Source organism: Berghia stephanieae, chromosome 1 (assembly GCF_034508935.2).
Source record: "Berghia stephanieae isolate SIO BIC M18660-M18661 chromosome 1, UCSD_Bste_1.3, whole genome shotgun sequence".
Lineage (NCBI taxonomy): Eukaryota > Metazoa > Mollusca > Gastropoda > Nudibranchia > Aeolidiidae > Berghia > Berghia stephanieae.
In genome coordinates, this window is record NC_088360.1 from 33,000,056 (window position 1) to 33,020,119 (window position 20,064).

At 33.5% G+C, this 20,064-nt stretch overlaps 1 protein-coding gene across 2 annotated transcripts; it reads right to left on the reverse strand.

Annotated features, from left to right (window-relative positions):
- Nucleotides 1-3,694: 3,694 nt before the first annotated feature.
- Nucleotides 3,695-15,428, reverse strand: LOC144972254 (armadillo repeat-containing protein 1-like). Of its 2 annotated transcripts, none has more exons than XM_078913304.1 (9): nt 15,291-15,428; nt 12,007-12,128; nt 11,364-11,438; nt 10,688-10,779; nt 8,603-8,713; nt 8,060-8,144; nt 7,631-7,747; nt 6,649-6,723; nt 3,695-5,203 (listed from the first exon to the last, which is right to left on the reverse strand). In XM_078913304.1, exons 2-9 carry the CDS (start codon nt 12,079-12,081, stop codon nt 5,000-5,002), a joined length of 834 nt encoding a protein of 277 aa, XP_078769430.1. In that variant the 5' UTR covers nt 12,082-12,128; nt 15,291-15,428; the 3' UTR covers nt 3,695-4,999. The 2 variants fall into 2 exon arrangements, with proteins under 2 accessions (XP_078769430.1, XP_078769439.1); XM_078913313.1 differs by lacking the exon at nt 15,291-15,428 and adding an exon at nt 14,511-14,571.
- Nucleotides 15,429-20,064: the final 4,636 nt, after the last annotated feature.

The following is a 20,064-nucleotide window of genomic DNA, read 5'->3' on the forward strand; positions in this document are numbered from 1 at the left end:
CAGAAAGTGTAATTTAAAATAGTATAGGAGGCAAATTATTTTATAGCATATTAGTCTTTTAGTGGAATGAATTTCTGTTTCAATTTCCAAACATAAAATTAATTGATTCAAAAATGTTTCTGCCTTAGACCTCTGGCAATGTACTATAAATAGTATCATCAATTTCATCTTCATCGTCATCATTTTCTCCCATTTGCTGTTCTTCATGTATGCCGCATTTTAGTGAATGGTCTTTCATTGCTGTGATCGAGGAGTGATACAATGAACATTTAGGGCAAGTTCGCCTTTTGAGAAGTGATACCCCTTTCCCATTTTGTTTCTTGAGAGATGGGCAATACTCATCATAGCAATTTATCTTTAGCTGTTTTGAAAGGAACAAACTTTGAAATAGGCTTAATTTGCATATGTTTTGATGACATCATCTTGGGTCTGAACCCCCCCCCCCCCCCCCCATGTCAACACATGTCAACATTTGGTAGACCCCCCCTCCCCCCCTAGCTGATGACGTAATATGTGAACGCTCCCTTGTCTCCGTTTCAGATCCTGATTCTCCAAGGAAACGGAATTTGATCCAAGATTTTAGACAGAGATACTGTCATAGATATTAGCTGAAGTAGGCTCTTTTGGCACTCATTGTGGACTAGAGAGGGCATTCTTCCCCAGTTTTTCCCATCCATGTTTCTTCCTGCTCACTGGGTGGGGTTCCTGACCTCCCATAGTGGGCAGGGAGGGACATATACTGTCTTCTATCCCCCTATATCTGTTTTCCAATTTGCTTTCTGTCTTTGTCATGGAATGAGATTACAGTGCAACCCCTGGATAACGACATTGCCCGGAACCGGAAAATTATGTCGTTATCCCGGGGTTTTCAAGATGGCGGGAAAAGGGGCGTGGTGAGACCCATGAATACCTACCAGTACAGTGTGCGGTCCAGTGCCTGAGAGAAGACACATTCAAAAACGTTAGAATGAGTATTTCTCCTGTTTAAAAAGAGTATAGATGCTATGCACTTGACTAAGAAACTCACAACATTGCCACCCTTAAAAATAATGGACAACACACACAATTATGTGTACCTGAGTGATGTCAACTTCGTTCTATCTATATCAGTTTCGATTTCACTTTCAAATGTGTATTGTCTTTGTTTTGATCATAAGCAGTACTTGAATGCCATTTAATAAAATAAGAATGAAGCAAGAAAATAAATTCCAACGAGAACATAGATGCACACATCTAGTTTTGATTTTAATTAAAATGAAATCCATACAATAGTGCTGATGATATTTGAATACCGAGATACTTTTTTAAGTGCACCAAAATTTACAAGCACTTAAAATTAAAAATTAGTAGACCTTAATCTTGCAATATTCAAAAAAAAAACTAGGTATTAATCACAATAAGATCAAATGTGGACTGATGTTTAGCGGAAAAACAGATTTGTCAAATCAAAATAATAAAGTGAAAGAGGCTGTTCCTGCTTTCCCGGCTATTCCAACATATTACGTATAGGATGATAAATATCCTTAATTTCTCCCATTGGACACGGCATTGCCTGATATCAACTGACCTCAGACAGGTAGCTATCATGGACGGTTAATGGACCCTTGAGAATACCATCCACTGATCAACTTCTTTGCTGTGAGCAAGTGCAGATTCCATGCAGTGTAGTAAACAAGGGTTCTGATTGGTCGGTAACAAGGCAATCTCATTGGGAGAGGGAAAAGGCGTTTAGAGTTTGAGATGACGTCGTTGGGGGTATTAAATATCGGCATCAACTGCTGATTATTGTTATAACGATATCGCTAAACAGGGGTTTTACTAAAATGTATGTCGTTATTTTGGGGTTTTTATTACTTATAACATATAGCAAAAAATTCGGGACCAGAGGTCAATGTCGCTATCCAGGGGTTGTCAATATCAAGAGGTTGCACTATACTTGGTTTTGTCCTACTCCTGGCCGGATATCCTAGCTGAGAGGGTGACAGTTAAATGTCTAGTTAGTTTTGGGGGATGATATTTTTTTCCTTGTAAACCATCTCTGTTATGCACTGTATTATGTTTTGTATACATATTATATATGATTTGTAAACATTTGAGTGTATTCCTCTTAGTGGGGACCTGTGCTTGTGTCTGGATGAGACTTTTAGGTAACCTCTAAGTACTTTGATAGTGTGCTCTTGGAATCTACATCTGTTTCCTATTTGAACCAATTCCCCTTTTGTCTTCATTTTTCTTGGATGCTTTAATTATAATTCTAGAACTTTTTGCTTTCTCATTTTCTCCCTTTTTACTGGCGCTGATATGACCTTAATATGTTGCAAGCACCATATAAAACCCTTAAAAACAACAAAACATCTTCCTACTCTGTCCAGGAATGAAATTTACTCCAGCATGACTTCCTTGAACTTCTTGGGACATGCAAAAAAGTTAAAGTAAACCGTGTCTTGCCATAACGACTTGATGTGGAGGGGGAGGGGAACAGCGTGGCTCAGCAGTATTGCCATTGCTTCTTATCCTAAAGCTACCGAATTTGACTGTCCATCGCACTCTTTTTGACACTCATTGTGGACTAGGGAGGTCTGCACTGCATCTGTTAAAATGTTCCTGTGACAATTTTTGTTTTATTTATATTCCATATTTTGTAAACATTTGAGGGGTCTCTATTAGCGGGAGCTAGTACTCTTGTCTGTTGGAGACTTACATCCTCTCAAATAAGACTCACTGCTTGATTGCTCGGAGTCTACTCCTATTCCCTGTTTAATTAAACCGGTCGTCTGAAATTGAAAGAAAATTAAACAGGATTTGAACTACAGAAAAAGAAAAAAGCATCGACTGCAAACGAATGCAGGTGTTGATGCAGTTCAAGCAGAGCTAAGTGATTACCAACGTCATGGCCTATCATCATGGATCAGGCAAAGGTAATACGAGTAGAAAAAAGTAAAAGGAGCTAGAACAAGTTTTCAAGTAAGCAATTGCTGTCTCTATCATTCCAAGAAGTGTCAGGGCACTATTTTAGAGGTACCTCACCTGGGAGACTGCTAAGGACAGAATCAGATGGCAGACACTCTACTCTTAGAGTTAGAGGCTCTATGTTCCACAAGGAGCAAAGAGTATTTTTCTTTTAAATAAAAAAAAGATTGGAGATAAGAAATCAGTGGAAAAGTATTTTCGTTCTCTAGATCATATTTATGTCACTGTTGCAATTGAGGGAGTCTCAGAAAAGCTCTTCAGAACCTAGGCTTAACTCTCTCTTTACCGACCTTTTTTATGATTTTCCACTAAACATCAGACTCATGTAACAAAAATTGATTTTTAAGTCTTTACTCAAAGGAAATAAATACATGTACATCACAGAATTAAGTTCTTACTATAGTTTTTAAAATCTTCACATTTTGTGATTACAAAAGAAAACTGAATGAGATAACTGTCGGTGGAACCTTAACAAATGTGACGATTTTCCTGTAGTTGGTAAGGAGAAGGTTAAGTCTCAAAAATATTTACCAGTTAGTAAATTAATTTATCTGGCAAAAACCAGCCCAGTAGCTTCACCATCCTCTCGCATAGTGAACAGAAGTAGATAACACTTATTTTAATAAACTATCTCTGCACCTAACATGAGATGACCGGTATGATTTACCCATCAGCCACAATTATATGCATGACTGTACAAAAGAATATAACAGAACACAAGAGATCATATGAAATCAAAAGTTGATTTATTACCATTGTGATTAACACACATGGCCTAATTGAGGTACAAAAGGGAGTAGCAATCGAATGGTTGGTACATTCGTTCAGAGTCAAGAGATAATGCTCACATTTGACTGCCTTCTTCATGGCAATGGCATTTAAATTTAGACTGGGACAAAACCAAGTTATAGTTGGTACAGAGAAAGGGGATATCTGTTCCTTTTAGAACTTTTTCTAAATTTCAACACAAGGAGAAATTATTGGACTTAAAGTTAACTAAGTCAACAAACAAGTATTAGGAAAAGTGAAGGGTGTCTTAAGAGAAAGAGTCTCGACACTTTTTATTTTAATTACGTACTTTCATTTTTACAAACCAATCAAAATGCTGAAAGTCTCAGTGGTCAGAATACAAAATCAGCATTCATATTGGTAATGTGAAAATGAAAGTAGCACAAAGCAATTGGGGTCAACCACTTGAGTAATGACTCTTCAGGCCTGTAATGTATGAGGTTTGTTTTTTGTTTTTAAGGGTTTTACGGCGCTTGCAACACATTAAGGTTATATCAGCACCAGTAATAAGGAAGAAAATGGGATAGTAAAAAGTTCTAGAATTACAATTAAAGCACACAAGAAAAGGTAAGACAAAGGAGAATTTGTTCAAATAGGAAACAGATGTAGATTCCAAGAGCACACCATCAAAGTACTAAGTTTAAGACCACCTGAATGTCTCACCCAGACACCAGCACAGCTCCCCACAAAGAGGAATACACTCAAATGTTTACAAATCATCAGTTAAAAATAAAAAAATAATAATACATAACAAAGAGATGATTTACAAGGAAAAAAAATATCATCTCCCAAAACTATAACTATACATTCGACTGTTTTCCTCCCAGCCACGTATCCGACCAGGGCCAGGACAAAACTAAGTAATCTCATTCCAAGACAAAGATAGAAAGCATGTTGGAAAACCGATACAGGGGGATAGAAGACACAGCAAGTACCTCCCTGCCCACTATGGGAGGTAGGAACCCCACCCAGTGGCTTTCTATGTAATCCATTCAATTCAGAGTCCTGACAATTCCCACTTATATGCATGTAGATTAAATATTTTCAACAAATTTTCTTCAACGTGCAGTCAATTTCACATCGTTTCAAAGAAATAATGAAAGTCTTAGGAATGAAAACATTCCCATTATTTTAAAAAGTTATAATCACAGAAACATGCACTCTAACAAGCACACTCATATACCAAAAAAAAACAAAAAACAGTTCAATATATATTCTATTTTACAAAAGGTGTATTATATCACCAATAAAAAGAATTTGACAAAAAGTTAGCTGCAGCAGAAAACCATCCAGCAGATTTTTTCTTATCCTCAGTTGTTGGCTTTTTGAGGGCTCTATCATCTACAAAAGAATGGTCCGAGTCATCAGACAAATAATCTGGGAGGTCCATTTCTTTATTATTGTCAGGCTGGCTGTGACTACTCAAGTTGAAATTCAACAGCGACTAAATAGAGAAACAAAGAAAAACATATTGAAGAAATGGGCAGTGAAATTTACCTCGAAGTTTGAAACAAAAACAAAAAAAGCAAACTTCCCATCCAGTTGACATTACAAAAATAATTTTATCTAGGACTATAATTATTTTTATACCATCATCTAAAAAAAATCTTTAAATTTTTTAATCCAAAAACTAGCTCCAACATTAATCTACTGGAGAGAACCTCATCAATATCCCATCATAAAATAATTCCTCTTTATACTGCCACGCTTGGGTCCTTGAAAAACTTTATGGTATACCATGTTGATTTATTGTGAATTTAATTTAGTGTCAGAGGAGAGAGGAAACAACATAACAAGATTTGACTGTAAAGGAAGAAGATGGTCTCTCAGGATAGATGTAATGACATAACAAGGGCAATCATCAGACACATTTCCCTCCATCTTTTGCAGATAACAAAAAGAAAACTGATGGAGCCATTGAAATAGAAATGAAAGAACGAGGTTTAACATGGGAACTATAGATAAAGATGTCATCTGATCCTTTGCTAGAGTTTGGGGTCTGCCTTATTAGCTGGTGAGAGGAACAGAGAGATGTGGGGTGTTTTGATTGAAGCCAGATAAGGATGGAAAGGATTTGTCAATGATCATGCTCCAGCTAGAGTCAAGGGCCTAAGGAAGTATTATGTGAGCTAGTCAAGTGCCAAGATGAGAAGTGGGTATCTTTGCACTAAAAAAAAACAAAACTGAATTGCTCATAACAAACAAGGATGGAGATTTATGGTTTACAAATCGAGTCATTGTTGGTTTTTAGGAGGCTATACAGTGATTACAACCTTTTAGGTCATTTCACCAACAATTAAAACGAAGATGACCCAATCAAAAGCTTTAATTCTAGTACCTATCAAACACAAAAGCAAAATGTACAACAAAGGAAAGACGTTCAACAAAGATCAAAAAATCCTTTTATTTGATTTGAGACCAATAAAAGTCCCTCACTGGTGCTGCTACCTTTAGGGAACACACTAAGTCTAAGATTTTAACAAAATAAGCTTTATATATTAAAACTCAGCAATGATATAATAAGGAAAAAGAATCATCTAACTGTTTACAGCTCAACAAAAAACTCCAGACAAAGCCCGGGAGCAAGATTGAGTTAAATAAGATTTATATAAACAGCAATTGATCAAAATATAACGAATAAATAATATAGTACCCAAGAAGTCATAATACCAAAGTTTTAGGTTACATCATATACCTGTCCTATTCAAAGAGTTTGATTACAGAGCATTTTCAACAAAAATAATAATAAAATAAAATGAAAAAAGAAAATAGAAAAATGATCTAAAGGACGATATATGTTAAATATTGAAAATACGTCGAGTCTAAAAAATTCTTCATTTAAAAAAAAAAAGCCAAACCAACAGAAGAGACATATTACAACACACTTACTTCCTCTCCTTTTTCATTCCGAATAACCTGTTGGGCAATCATTGTCATAGATTTGGCAATGGAAGATGCAAGGTCCTGAAATCATTCAAATATATAAAAATCAGGCATAACAAATAATAAGATTACACTTATAAGCTAGATTTATTCTCAAAGATTGTTAAAAATCTGGAAAGCAAAGGAACACATCAATGTCATTAAAAGATGGGTTTAAAACAATAAAAATTGAGCGACGTATGATGAAAATCAATTTGTACAAGTTCATCCTTTTCTGGTCAAGTTTAAGTCTGTTTTATTTCACCACTACATAAACATTATAATTTAAAGTGATGATTATACAATGGTCAAACATCCCCTGACAGTTCAGTCACAGAACGAAGCAAGAAAAAACAAAAAACGAATCAAAATGAACAATGAGCAACATGCATGCTATGATTTTTTTAAAAGGCAGAAACTAACTGCACAGTAGTTTATTACATACCACTATCATTCCTCATAATTATATATGCAAGCGAAGAACCATACTATTTTATGTTTATCTTGTCCCCATGTAGCCACTATTGACTGATATGAAACAATGCTATTTATCGCTAAGCCAGTCAGCCAAAATTTGGAAATAAGTGTTCAGAGGCCACAAATTTAAAGACAAAACACTTCTCCCTTTGTCATTAAGTTACCCAACTAAGAATAATAATATTGTGATGCAACCTGATCGTAGCCCAATGAGAGAATCCCTGTAATATATGTAACATGTGTAGTGAAGAGTACACATATGCATGTTCTATTCTTTTAACTTGATGCATTGGCTGATCCCAGTTAATTGATATAGAATTTATAGGTGTATATTTTATGACTTTATGGGATATTTTGGCAGCGTGATATTTTCATTTGCCGTTTTATTTACGTATATGCATATTTTCCTCTGTCCCTTTACAATAAAATTACGAACAAGAGCCATGGACCATAAAAGCTATAAATTACTTACTTCTGGTTTAACATCAGACTTTGTTCTTAAAATGCAGTGCTTCCTGTTCATGTCAAATGTGATACTTATGACACCATTCACTCTAAGTAACAGACGACTGCAAAGCTCTCTGTCACTCTGAGAGAGAAAATTTAAAAAAAACAGAAGAAATTCTTGAATGAGATAAAGAAGAAAAAGACTTTAAAAGATATTCTTGAAATAGGAAAAGAGAGAGAGAACAAGTTCAAAGTACAAATGAGATAATTTTAATATTTTCAGAATGACACATACATTTATTTATCAGTTAAAAAAAAAAAAAAGAAAGAAAAAAGAGCATAAACTTTAAACAGAAAACAGTGATGCCAGTTTTAATTTCATCGCTCTTATTGACAAGTCAAAAATACTTTTATGATTATTGAAAAACAATGATTGAATTTTACTCCATACAACCTTGTCTCTCATTCCTCTAATGTGCAGTGTAATCGATTTTGCTTTCACAGCAGATTTGAATTTATCATGATTGTGACCTGAATTCCTGCAACAACAATAAATACATAAAATGATATTGGAGAAAAAATAATTTTACCATCTACAAAGATTTAATCAAAATCATACAGATTTTCAACAGCCCTTTTAAAAAGGGGTTTCTCATGATAATGTAAATCTATATGTCTAGTAAAATCTATGAATATCACGTTTCAAGCAGTTGTAAACGTTGAATTAAATCACAATATAACTGGAATATCCTAAATCAAAATCCTCCACTCATAAAATTTCTACCAAATGAAACCTGTTTAGAAAAGATTAACATTCAAAACATGATATACAGTAAACTCAACAAGAGGTTTACTTCAACAATGATAATATAAAAACCCTTTCTTTGTTCTTTAACTGTATTTCTTTGAAACAACAATATCCCACCATTTAACAAGAAGTCACATTCAATATGATTATAGCATTAGTCTTCGGATACATAAGGTGCTAAACTGGTACCTGGACAAATTACTGGAGTCTCTTAGAGGTGTCTGTGATGATTCTGGTTGCTCTGACAACTTTTGAAAGAGTTGTCTAGCTAGATACTTCACAGATTCATCAGATTGTTGGCTGCAACAGAAGAAAAATCAAAGAAACCTTATTCATAGAATTCAATATGAAACAAGAGTCCAAACATATGAGCAAAAAAGACTTTAATCTTTCAATACCTAAAAAAACAATTGAAGAAGTCAAATTGCAGCAAAATTTTAACTGTTGTTTTTTGGGGGGTTGAAGACAAACAAATGATGTGGACATTTCTTGTCTCAGCTATGTCAACAAAGCAGGCAATAAAATTGAAATACAGTAGAATTACTTTAAACCGAAATTTTGGGGACCTTCTAAACCATTTCGGTTTAAAGACATTTTGGTTTAAAGCAAGTTCCCGTTTTGCAATGTTCTTCAAGGGTAGTAACTATTTAAGTTTAAGGAATTTGCTCATTTAATCGTATCATAGGTTTCCCGTTAAATGGAGTTGTTGAATAAATGCCGTCTTCGTAACCATTAAATTTTTGTTATTTTTTTTTGGTGTGTTTAAAAAATATTTTGGGGGTTTTCGTTTTCAATTCAAAATTATTCAAAGAGTTGAGTTCGGGATGCCGTGTATTTTACATATCTCTGTCTTGATCAACTTTTTTTTCATCGACTTCACATAGTATTTTGATTTTAAACTCCAACGTGTAAGCACAGTGCTTTCTTTTAGACATCTTTTAGTAAAATGCTAAGCTAAAATAAGATCGAAAGTTATTGTGCGATAATTGATAATGAATGACGCGCAGCTACTCAGAGGTGAAGTGAAATGGATATGAAAAGGCGTGTCAATGCTAAGCTGTCTACTACACACCCCTCTTTTGTTGAGAAGCCATTAGGTTCAAAGGCCTAGTTACATAGAACCTCACCCCCCCCCCCCCCCCCCCCCCAACACACACACACACATTTAAACAAAGTGGAAATGAAATGGCATGTCAATGGTAAGTTGTCTATCCCCCCCCCCCCCTCTCTCCTTATTGTCATGTTGAAAATCCAAGCATCAACACACGAGCGAGAACATCTCGCTTGCGTGATTCTACACCCCAACTCCCCCTCTTTCCTCATTTTTCGCCTGCCAGTCACCCGCTGTCTTCCTTTTCCAGTCTGTGCGATTGTGGTGTTGGCCAAACCCAAGTGCAGTGATTGAAGTGTTTGCCTACCCCCCCCCCCCCCCCCCCCCACCCATCACCCTCATCTTATACTTACGCTCTTTGTTTAATATCGCCGGGCATTATTGAGTGTTGGCCACCTTCCCGAATTTTTGAAGAAAAATAGAGAGAGAAAAAGGGAAGGTGCTCTCAAGTTGTTTCGGTTTAAAGAAAGTCCTGCTTAGAAGTATTTCGGTTCATCGTAAGAATTAGTACAAAGATAATGAAGAAACTAGTACAATTTATTAAATTCTTTGCGGTTTAAGGTATTTTTCGGTTTAGCTTCTTTCGGTTTAAAGTAATTTTACTGTATAATACTTAAGACAAACAAATAATAAATCACCAGTGGTGTTGTTACGATAAAATTAAGATAAAATGCCGATGTAAGTTGTATAGACACCTGAATGTAATATAAAAAGATGCACAATGAATGAAAACAATTTGTGTATCATGAATTATAAAAACAAAAGAAAAAAAACAGGTTGTTAATAATAATAAAGTCATATATATCAACAAGATCAAGATTCTTGAGTATCTTTTACCATAATCATAAAGTACAAAAGTAGAAGTCCATCCCCAGTGTTCCAAATTATTCTGATTTTTTTTTGTTTTCCAACTCAATTTTCCTTTAAATCAAAGCTTTTCAATATGATTGTTAGTCCTTATAACTGTAATGGACATTATTATTGTCTAAATTCCCTCGGCTTTGTTAACAATAATTGCCATAAAGAATCCTAAGTGATTTTTTTTCTCCAAATCATCCTGTTATCTGTGCTTCATGGCTTGTAATAAAGTAATAGCAAACCACAGCACAAAAGGTTGATTAAAATCCAGCTAGGTGGTTTTACACTCTTCACAATTATCTCACCTCTTTATAATCCATTCCAATTGGTCAATAATTCCAAGTTGGCTCTTCACAGTTTTTCGTGCTTCATGGTTCTCACATAACAACAATAGAGTCTGAAAATTATAACATATAACGCCATATTACACAATTATATAAATGTGCTTGTGCCAGATGTTGGACCCCAAAAAGCATCTCTTATTATTTTTTTTTTTGGGGGGGGGTTGTTGTCAATAACTATAACCTCTTTGTCTTTAAATTTGCTTTTCCTAGCAATTGTGACAGTATGGTCAAAACCAAATTAATTTACAACATTTAACCTCTTGATACTGATCTTTAATCAAAATTCATGCCATGATAGTTGTGCATGCAGTCGAATCTTCAATTTTAGACTAAATCAACATCATTCTTTAAATTTGGTAAATAAGATAAACATTGTCTACTGTACAAAACTATGATGACAAACATGGTTGTGGCACAGGTCAAATATAAGAAGATAAGAGTTAAAATGAATTTTTACTTGGAAAGCCCCTTTTGTGCTTCTCGTAAATTATCCTTGTTTCAGTAATCATATATAATTTTGGGGATCTGGCATGGGTTATGGGAATAAAATTAAAATAATGACAATTTCTTTTTCCCAATTATACTTATACACTTATCAAGTGAATAGACATAAAAAACTGAATTTATATACTTTTACCTGCAAGGCTAGCTTCACAACATTACTGTCCTCATTTGAAAGGACTATAATGAGACCCCCAAGGCATGTTGAGTCCTGGAAATAGAATCAAATTGGGAAAATGGTAAACAAGACACAAATTGATTTACATGATTGTAATGATAAACTGATACAGAAACTATTTTCCCTGATTTTTTGTTAAGTCTTTTGCACCCAATACCCTCTTTTTAAAAAAAACCAATTCAGTTGAGACAAACGAATAGACTTGTATTAATGAAGACAGACATAACAATTGTATTTTATTTTTACAAAATGAATCCTACTCCATGAAAATGTTGTGTTTTTCATATGAGTACGAGAGTAGAGAAAAAAAAAAGGGGAGAGAGGAAGGGGGGGGGGGGAGGAGGAGAGAGGGAGAGATGCGCACATAAATTATTTTTTTTTCTTTTTGACATCTACTCTAAATATCAAAACTTACTCCAATCTCGTGTACATCAGAGAAATCTTCGATCTCATGACTTTAAAATTGTTATTATCTCCTAAAACTTAACTTATATACTTTGGTTATTGTATGTCATTTTGATTTATCTCCTGAGGTATATTGAATATGTCTCCATAAAACATGGAATTGATAGAAAGATTTTAAAGTGGAACAATCTCTAACCTTTGCAATGATGAGTCTTTTGTCAGGATCCATTGCCATGGACTTCATGGCAGCAATAGCATCAGATGTAACCATGATAACTTGTACTTGTAAACAAAACTGTAAAGCTGTACTTTAGATACCTTGAAATGAATTAGAATAAACAGGGAAACTTTCAGTAAGGTTGTTGTCCTCAATTTTTAACTGGCATTGGAAGTTGCACTACAGGGCTTTGATATGGATAGGGATTTACCATTTTAAAAATAATAATATGGGAGGGGTGCAAAATTTTCTAGCGTAATGGGGAGTTTTTGTAAGGTAAAGCAAATAAGGAAATCAAGGATGGGAAGTGGGATTCTATCCACAAAATATTTCTATGAGAATAATTTGATTAAAAGGATTGGTTGTAATTGTAATATAATATCATGCAAGATGTCAGATCTGAAGAATAATAAACATGTCTTGCCAATGTTTTCTACTCTAAAGATTGACCATTTTTGTTTTTGTTTTTGCTTTGTGTTTTTTGTTTGTTTGTTGTTGCTTTTTGGGAGGGGAGGGAGGCCATATTATTGTAAAAAACAATCTTTCTTTAATTTTAATTAAAATAATAATCAATTTGACTTTCTACTTTTTACTTTGATTTGGCAACTTGAAACATCTGGCTGACTAAGATAAAGTAAATTAAAAGTAAAAGACAAAAAAAAGTACTTAATAACTACAGAGACTAAAGACTAAAACTTAAACTTAAAGTAAAAAGACTAAATTTTAGATAAGACTAAAGTAGTAAGCTAAACTAGCATTGGTCGACTGGGACGACTACTTTCAGAAAGTGCCCAATTTTCATAAAGTTCATACATTAATCATTAATGGATTTTGTGATATACTGATGATATACAATAATGTAACTTTCTCAAAACGAAGTGACAATTCGGACCCGAGTCTGAATTGCTTCCCGTGGCAATTGAGACTCCTGCCACAATGCGTCTGCGCAAATCACAGGAAGTGCCGGAAGTGGAAGCTGGGTCGAAAGTGAAGCGGGTAGGGGGAAGCTGCTCGTTCTCAGGTGTCAGCTGTCAGTCGGTAGGAGGGCGAGTGAGCGAGCAAGTCACATTTTAGAACTCCCAAAGATGATACCTTTTTCTTGGGTACTTTTTAATTGTAATTCTAGAACTTTTTACTATCCAATTTCTCCCCTTTTACTGGCGCTGATATGACCTAAATGTGTTGCAAGCGCCTTAAAAAAAACTTTAAAAAAACAAACAAAACATAGATCTAAATATTCATGGTCTTTGGGAGATTACAATTGTAGTCGCTATTGTTAACGTTAACAATCAATTTGCCCTCGCATAGATAAAAGAGTGTCTCTGTGTAATGATTGGAAGATTTATTTGATTTGCCATGAGTGTGTTACAAAAGATACATGCATGACATATATTTTGCCATTTCAACCGCAAAAAAGTGCGGGGAAAGGAGAATAATATGACTATGACTTTGGGCATTGAGTGTTTTATTTAAAAGGCAGTATGGGTCGGGCTTTGACAAAAGGCAGTATCTTAATTCTTTTTTAATTAAAAAAAATATGCTGTTTTATTTCTAAATATAAAAATAGAAGCGATTCTTGGCAGCAAATCATGTAATAGAGCCCTGCCACTGGGTTAGGGGCAGAGTACTGTCTACTAATACTAATACTAGATAATACTGGACTATGTGCCTACTAATAAAATAAGCACTGGTTTAATACGAAGTGAAAATGATCAAAGTGGTAGTGGGATTGGGGGGGAGGGGGGTAACCAACAAACGGCGCAGGGGAGAACATGGTGATACGAGATCAAAGAGAAAAAGCCGCCGGCTCTTGGGTTGTGGAAATGGTTGTTGGGGGGGGGGGGGGGAAAGAATGTGTGTGTGAGTGATTATTCTGTTTTTAATGACTTAGAGATACTCATGAGTGTGTGTGTGTGTGTTTAGGAGAACCAATACGGTTTCTATAACTGCAAACTGAATAGTAACTGAGAGTTTCACTAATGATAAGTTCATCATTCGGGCGCATTGCATTGCAGTATTCAGAATCAAAGAGCCATTGGAGACTTTTCAGATTCGAACCTGGTTAGCCACGGAGTTCTACGTATTTAGTACGGCACGGGAAGCCACGGGTATGAATAGGTACTTTGGTAAACGTCCATTTGGCCCTCCAGCAGGGAGCCGATAAATGGGCTAGTGGCTGTGACCCGATTTTTTGGACTTTTGAGTGATGGGTCTCAGAAAAAGTTCCATAGATTTTTTGTTTATGGATGGATTTTAATGATTGATGGCTTATTTTCTTCAGGAGAAATTACTCTATCGTTTGGTGTAGTTTATTTTAAAATCAATGACAATTTAGTATAACTTTTGATTATGGATAAAATAGGGTATAATTTAGCTTTGGATAATTAAAAGATTAGAACTTGGTAAATCAAAATTTCATGCTGGCTCGTTTATTTAACATCTTAACTTTTATATAAAATTAAATTCAGGGCAAAGTTGTATACCGCATCCATGAAATTCGTTCCAGCAAAATCCTTACTCAAATATTAGCGGCCATTTAGACCAGTTTTGAAATCCAAATGGTGGTTACTACCGGAAATGCAACACTTTTCAGGTCACAAAGTCCGTCAGTAAATAACAAAGGCAAATAGAAGACCATTTTTCAGCTTTTAAACTTACATAACTTTTCTTCTGCTTATATCTGATTTTCACAATTTTGGTATCATTAGAATCGTGTTGAAAAGCACTTTAAAATGATATAGGTTTCATTGAGCTCAATCCAATTTGCATTTTTTACCAAAGTACCTAGATGAATAGTATGATGAATAGTATGAATCGGGTATGAATTGCCACGGGAATCAATTCAGACTCGGGTCCGAATAGTCATTTCCTTCTCAAAATACACACCAATTCATCAATGACGACAAAATGTGAATGAAAATAATCTTCCCCATCTACGACTACGACATCGGTTTGTTGCTTTTTTTTGGGGAGTAAAGTTTTCGTGGTTCTCGTACTCGAGGAGAGAGAGAGAGAGAGAGAGAGAGAGAGAGAGAGAGAGAGAGAGAGAGAAAGAAAGAGAGAGAGAGAGAGAGAGAGAGAGAGAGAGAGAGAGAGAGAGAGAGAGAGAGAGAGAGAGAGAGAGAGTCAATGTCAACACCATCAAGTTCAAGTCCAAGTTGATATCTGCCAACTCTCACTCTCACTCAAACTCAATTCGTCCACACCGGTCTCTAGTTAGGAATGAGCTCTAAAAGACAAATGTACCATCAAATTTCACTTACTTAAAAGGAATAAATATGGATAAACCCTGCCCTTATACTTATAGAGTCATAAGTTTAATCTTTGCCCTCTTTTCTTTATTTCTTTTTCAGTACAAAACAAATAACCATTCATAACAATCATACAATGGCGGCGTTATTATTCAATTGATTTGATTGGATTGGGAACCGAAATGTCTCTTCGGTGTAAATCTATTTCGCAGATTATATTATTATTATTATTATTATTATTATTATTATTATTATTATTATTATTATTATTATTATTATTATTATTATTATTATTATTTATTATATATTATTTATTATTATTATTATTATTTATTATTATATTATTATTATTATTATTATTATTATTATTATTATATTATTATTATCATTATTATTATATATTATTATTATTTTATTATTATTATTATTATTATTATTATTATTATTATTATTATTATTATTATTATTATTAATATTTATTATTATTATTATTATTATTATTATTATTATTATTATTATTATTATATTATTATTATTTTTTATTATTATTATTATTATTAATTTATATTATTATTATTATTATTATTATTATTATTATTATTATTATTATTATTATTATTATTATTATTATTATTATTATATTATTATTATTATTATTATTATTATTATTATTATTATTTTATTATTATATTATTATTATTATTTATTAATTATTATATTATTATTATTATTATTTATTATTATTATTATTTATTATTATTATTATTATTATTATTATTATATTATTATTATTATTTATATTATTATTATTATATTATTATTATTATATTATTATATATTATTATATTATTATTATTATTATTTTATTTTATTATTATTATTTAATTATTATTATTATTATTATTATTATTATTATTATTATTTATTATTATTATTATATTATTTATTATTATTATTATTATTATTATTATTATTATTATTATTATTATTATTATATTATTATTATATTATTATTTATTAATTAATTGTTTTTGTTATTATTAGTATTATTATTGTTATTATTATTAGTATTTATTATAATATAATAATAATAATAATAATTATAATAATTATTATTATTATTATATTATTATTATTATTATTTATTATCATCATCTCATCATCATATTATTATTATTATTATTTTATTATTATTATATTATTATTATTATTATTATTATTATTATTATTATTATTATTATTATTATTATTATTATTATTATTATTATTATTATTTATTATTATTATTATTATCATCATTATTATTTTTATTATTATTATTATTATTATTATTATTATTATTTATATTTATTATTATTATTTTATTATTCTGGGTACAGCTGGGGCGACCATCCCCAACCCAGCGCGTCCACAGGTGGGCGGATCGGGAACGGCCTACAGATCCTGATCTATAGGTTAGCTGTAAAGCCCCGGACCAACTGGCGATAGTCGTGGAGAGTGAGGTTGGGTAGTCTGGCAGCACAGCTACACATACAAAATGCCTCATTTACTCTATGAAGGGACTATCAAGGTGAAGGGAGGCGCCTTAAAACCTGCCAATTGCTCCCATGCCTTGTGGGTTATGACCGGGAGGTCAAAAGGCTATGGAGTAAACAGATAAAAATCCGTCAGAAGGCAACGGGAACCACTGACGTATCCCCCAAGATCGTCATGTGCCCGTCCAAGCGAATCTAGTCAACGACGTCAATGGATGTTTTTCGAGCAACTCGTTACAGCCTCGTCCGGTAGAGATAGTCATGCAGGTGAACAGGTGACTCTCGACCGTCATCAGCTACTGTGCACCACCAAACATTACGAACAGCAACATGGAATGTAAGAAGTCTGTACCAAAAGGGAAAAATTAGCAAATGTAGTTATGGAAAATGAAGAGATTGAATTTTCAATGTTTTAGGGATTATCAGAAGTTAGATGGAAAGGAGCAGGAGAACTTAATTATGATGACTGTAAAATAATATACTCAGGAGGAGGAGAACACCAAAGGGGAGTTGGAATTATACTAGATAATAAAACGGGGCGAGCAGTCAAAGGATTCTGGCCCATATCAGACAGAGTAATGGCAATCAAACTAAAAGCAAAACCTTTGATTTTGATATTTTACAAATAATACGCCCAACCCACCAGTCACGATGATGAAGAAGTGGAAAATTTCTATCAACAATAGATAAAGCAATGCATCAGTTTAAGGTTCAACCCTAAAATCATCATGGGCGATTTTAATGCCAAGGTGGGGCCGAGAAAGAATAGAAGATATTGTGGGCCCACATGGTCTGGGAGACAAAAATGACAGAGGTGATCGTCTTATTCAATGGTGCCGTCAACATGATTGACAATCACAAATACTTGGTCAACAAACCACAATAGAAGGAAGTGGACATGGAAAAGTCCTGGAGATGGAGTGAGAAACCAAATAGATTACATACTCATCAGCAAACGTTTCGAAACTCGGTTTTGTATGCCAATCTATGCCAGGGGTGACTGTAACAGCGATCATATACCTGTGCTATGCCCCATACGAGTTAAATTGAAAATCTGCAAAAGAGCAAAGGCTAAACCTAAATACCAATAGACAATTCTTCCGGGAGGAACAGAAGATACAAGAAAATTTGAACTATCAGTAAAAAAACAAGTTTGAAGTGCTTGGAGAACTAACAGATATAGAAGGAAATATGAGCAGTTTAAAGACAGTGTTCTGCATCATTAGAAAAAAAAATGTTCCAACCACACTAATTGCAGAAGAAGAAAAGGATTATCAGAGATATTAGAACTAATGAATAGAGAAGAAGAAGGCCAAAAATCAGGAAGAAAATACAAGACTCTGAACAGGCAGATAAAAAGAAAATGCAACGAAGCTAAAGAAGACTGGATAAATGAACAATGTCACTATATAATGTCCTGCAAAGAAAAAAATGGCAAATTCTTCCATCAGAAAATCAAGAAGTGACAAACAAAAAATAAATCAGGTGCTAAAAGTGGATGCATCAAAGACAAGCGTGGAAACACCATCATGGACAAAGACTGCATTCTAAAAAGATGGTCAGAATATATTGAAGAACTTTTTTTTTGATTTATCGAGGAGAAATGCCTATGATAAAAGAATGGAAGGGCCTTTATAATGAAAGATGAAGTTAGGAAAAGTCATGAAAGCATGAAAATGGAAAAGGCTGCAGGACCTGATGCCAAAACAATTGAAGCCTTGACTTTGGGCCCGGGTGAATGGGGGATTGAATTCATCACAAACCTTCTAAATCAAGTGTATGACACAGGAAAAAGCCAACTGATATGAAACGATCCATTTTTATAGCACTACCAAAAAAAAACCAGGGGCAGTTGATTGTGAACAACACAGAACTATTAGCCTAAAAGAGCCACCTCACAAAAATTCTTGAAGATAATTTTACTAAGAATAAGAAATAAATACGACCTGAAAATTGGGGAGATGCAATTTGGTTTTGTTGAGGACAAGGGGACCAGAAATGGAAAATTCACATTATCAATGCTGATGGAAAGATTGTATTGAAAATAAATAAAAAATCTGTATATGTGTTTCATCGACTATTCAAAAGCCTTTGATAAAGTACAACACGAAAAAACTATTCAAAATTCTATCATCCTTGGACATTGATGGTAAAGATTTAAGAATATTACGGAATTTGTACTGGGAACAAGAAGCAGCAATGCGTGTTGACAACGAACTAAGCAGTTTTACCACCTATTAGAAGAGGAGTTAGGCAGGGGTGTGTTTTGTCTCCAGATTTATTCAACCTCTTTTAGTGAAATGATATAAGAGATATCGAACATAAGAAGGGGGTGTGTATTGGAGGAAAGAATGTAACAAATCTGAGGTAAGCAGATGATACGGTTCTACTGGCAGAATCTGAACATGAACTACAAGAATTACTGGATGTTGTAGTCAGGAGTAGTGAAAATATGGGACTGGCAACTGAATATATCTAAAACAGAATGTATGACGGGTATCTAAAATAATAACCCACCAGCCTGTGTAATAACAAGCAGAGGACAAACAATACAACAAGTTGAATGTTTCAAATATTTAGGCTTCAATGTAACATCAATGGAAAAACGATTGTGAAATAAAGAAAGAATAGGTATGGCGAAGAATGCATTCAACCAGTGCATACAATTTATGAAAAACAGGAATATTAGCATGAAAACAAAATCAAAGTCCTGGATTGCTATGTACGTCTGTGTGCTATATGGTTGTGAGAGCTGGACCATAAACAAGACCATGGTTTTAAAAAGACTGGAGGCAGTGGAAATTGTGGTTTTACAGAAGAATGTGAGGTGTCATGGATGGAAAGGAAAAGAAATGAAGAAATTTTTAGAAATGGCAAACAGAAAAAGATCACTGATAACAAAAATCATCAAACGCCAAATGGAATTTTTTAGGAAACATTATCCGCCACCCTGGTTTTGGAAATAATCGCCTTGACTGGAAAGATGAATGGGAAAAAGAATAGAGGAAAGACAAAGAATAACGTATTTGAAAGGGATAAAAAACTTGGACAGTGAAGCTGAGAAAAGGGGGCGGTGCTTTTAGAATTGGCAAGAGATAGATCAGCTTGGCGGAAATGGACTCGAGTTGTTCGATTGGACTACATGAGTTGAGTTTTTTATTATTATTTTTATTATTTTATTTTTTTTATTTTATTTTATTTTTTTTATTATTATTTTTATTTTTTTTTTTTATTTATTTTTTTTTTTTATT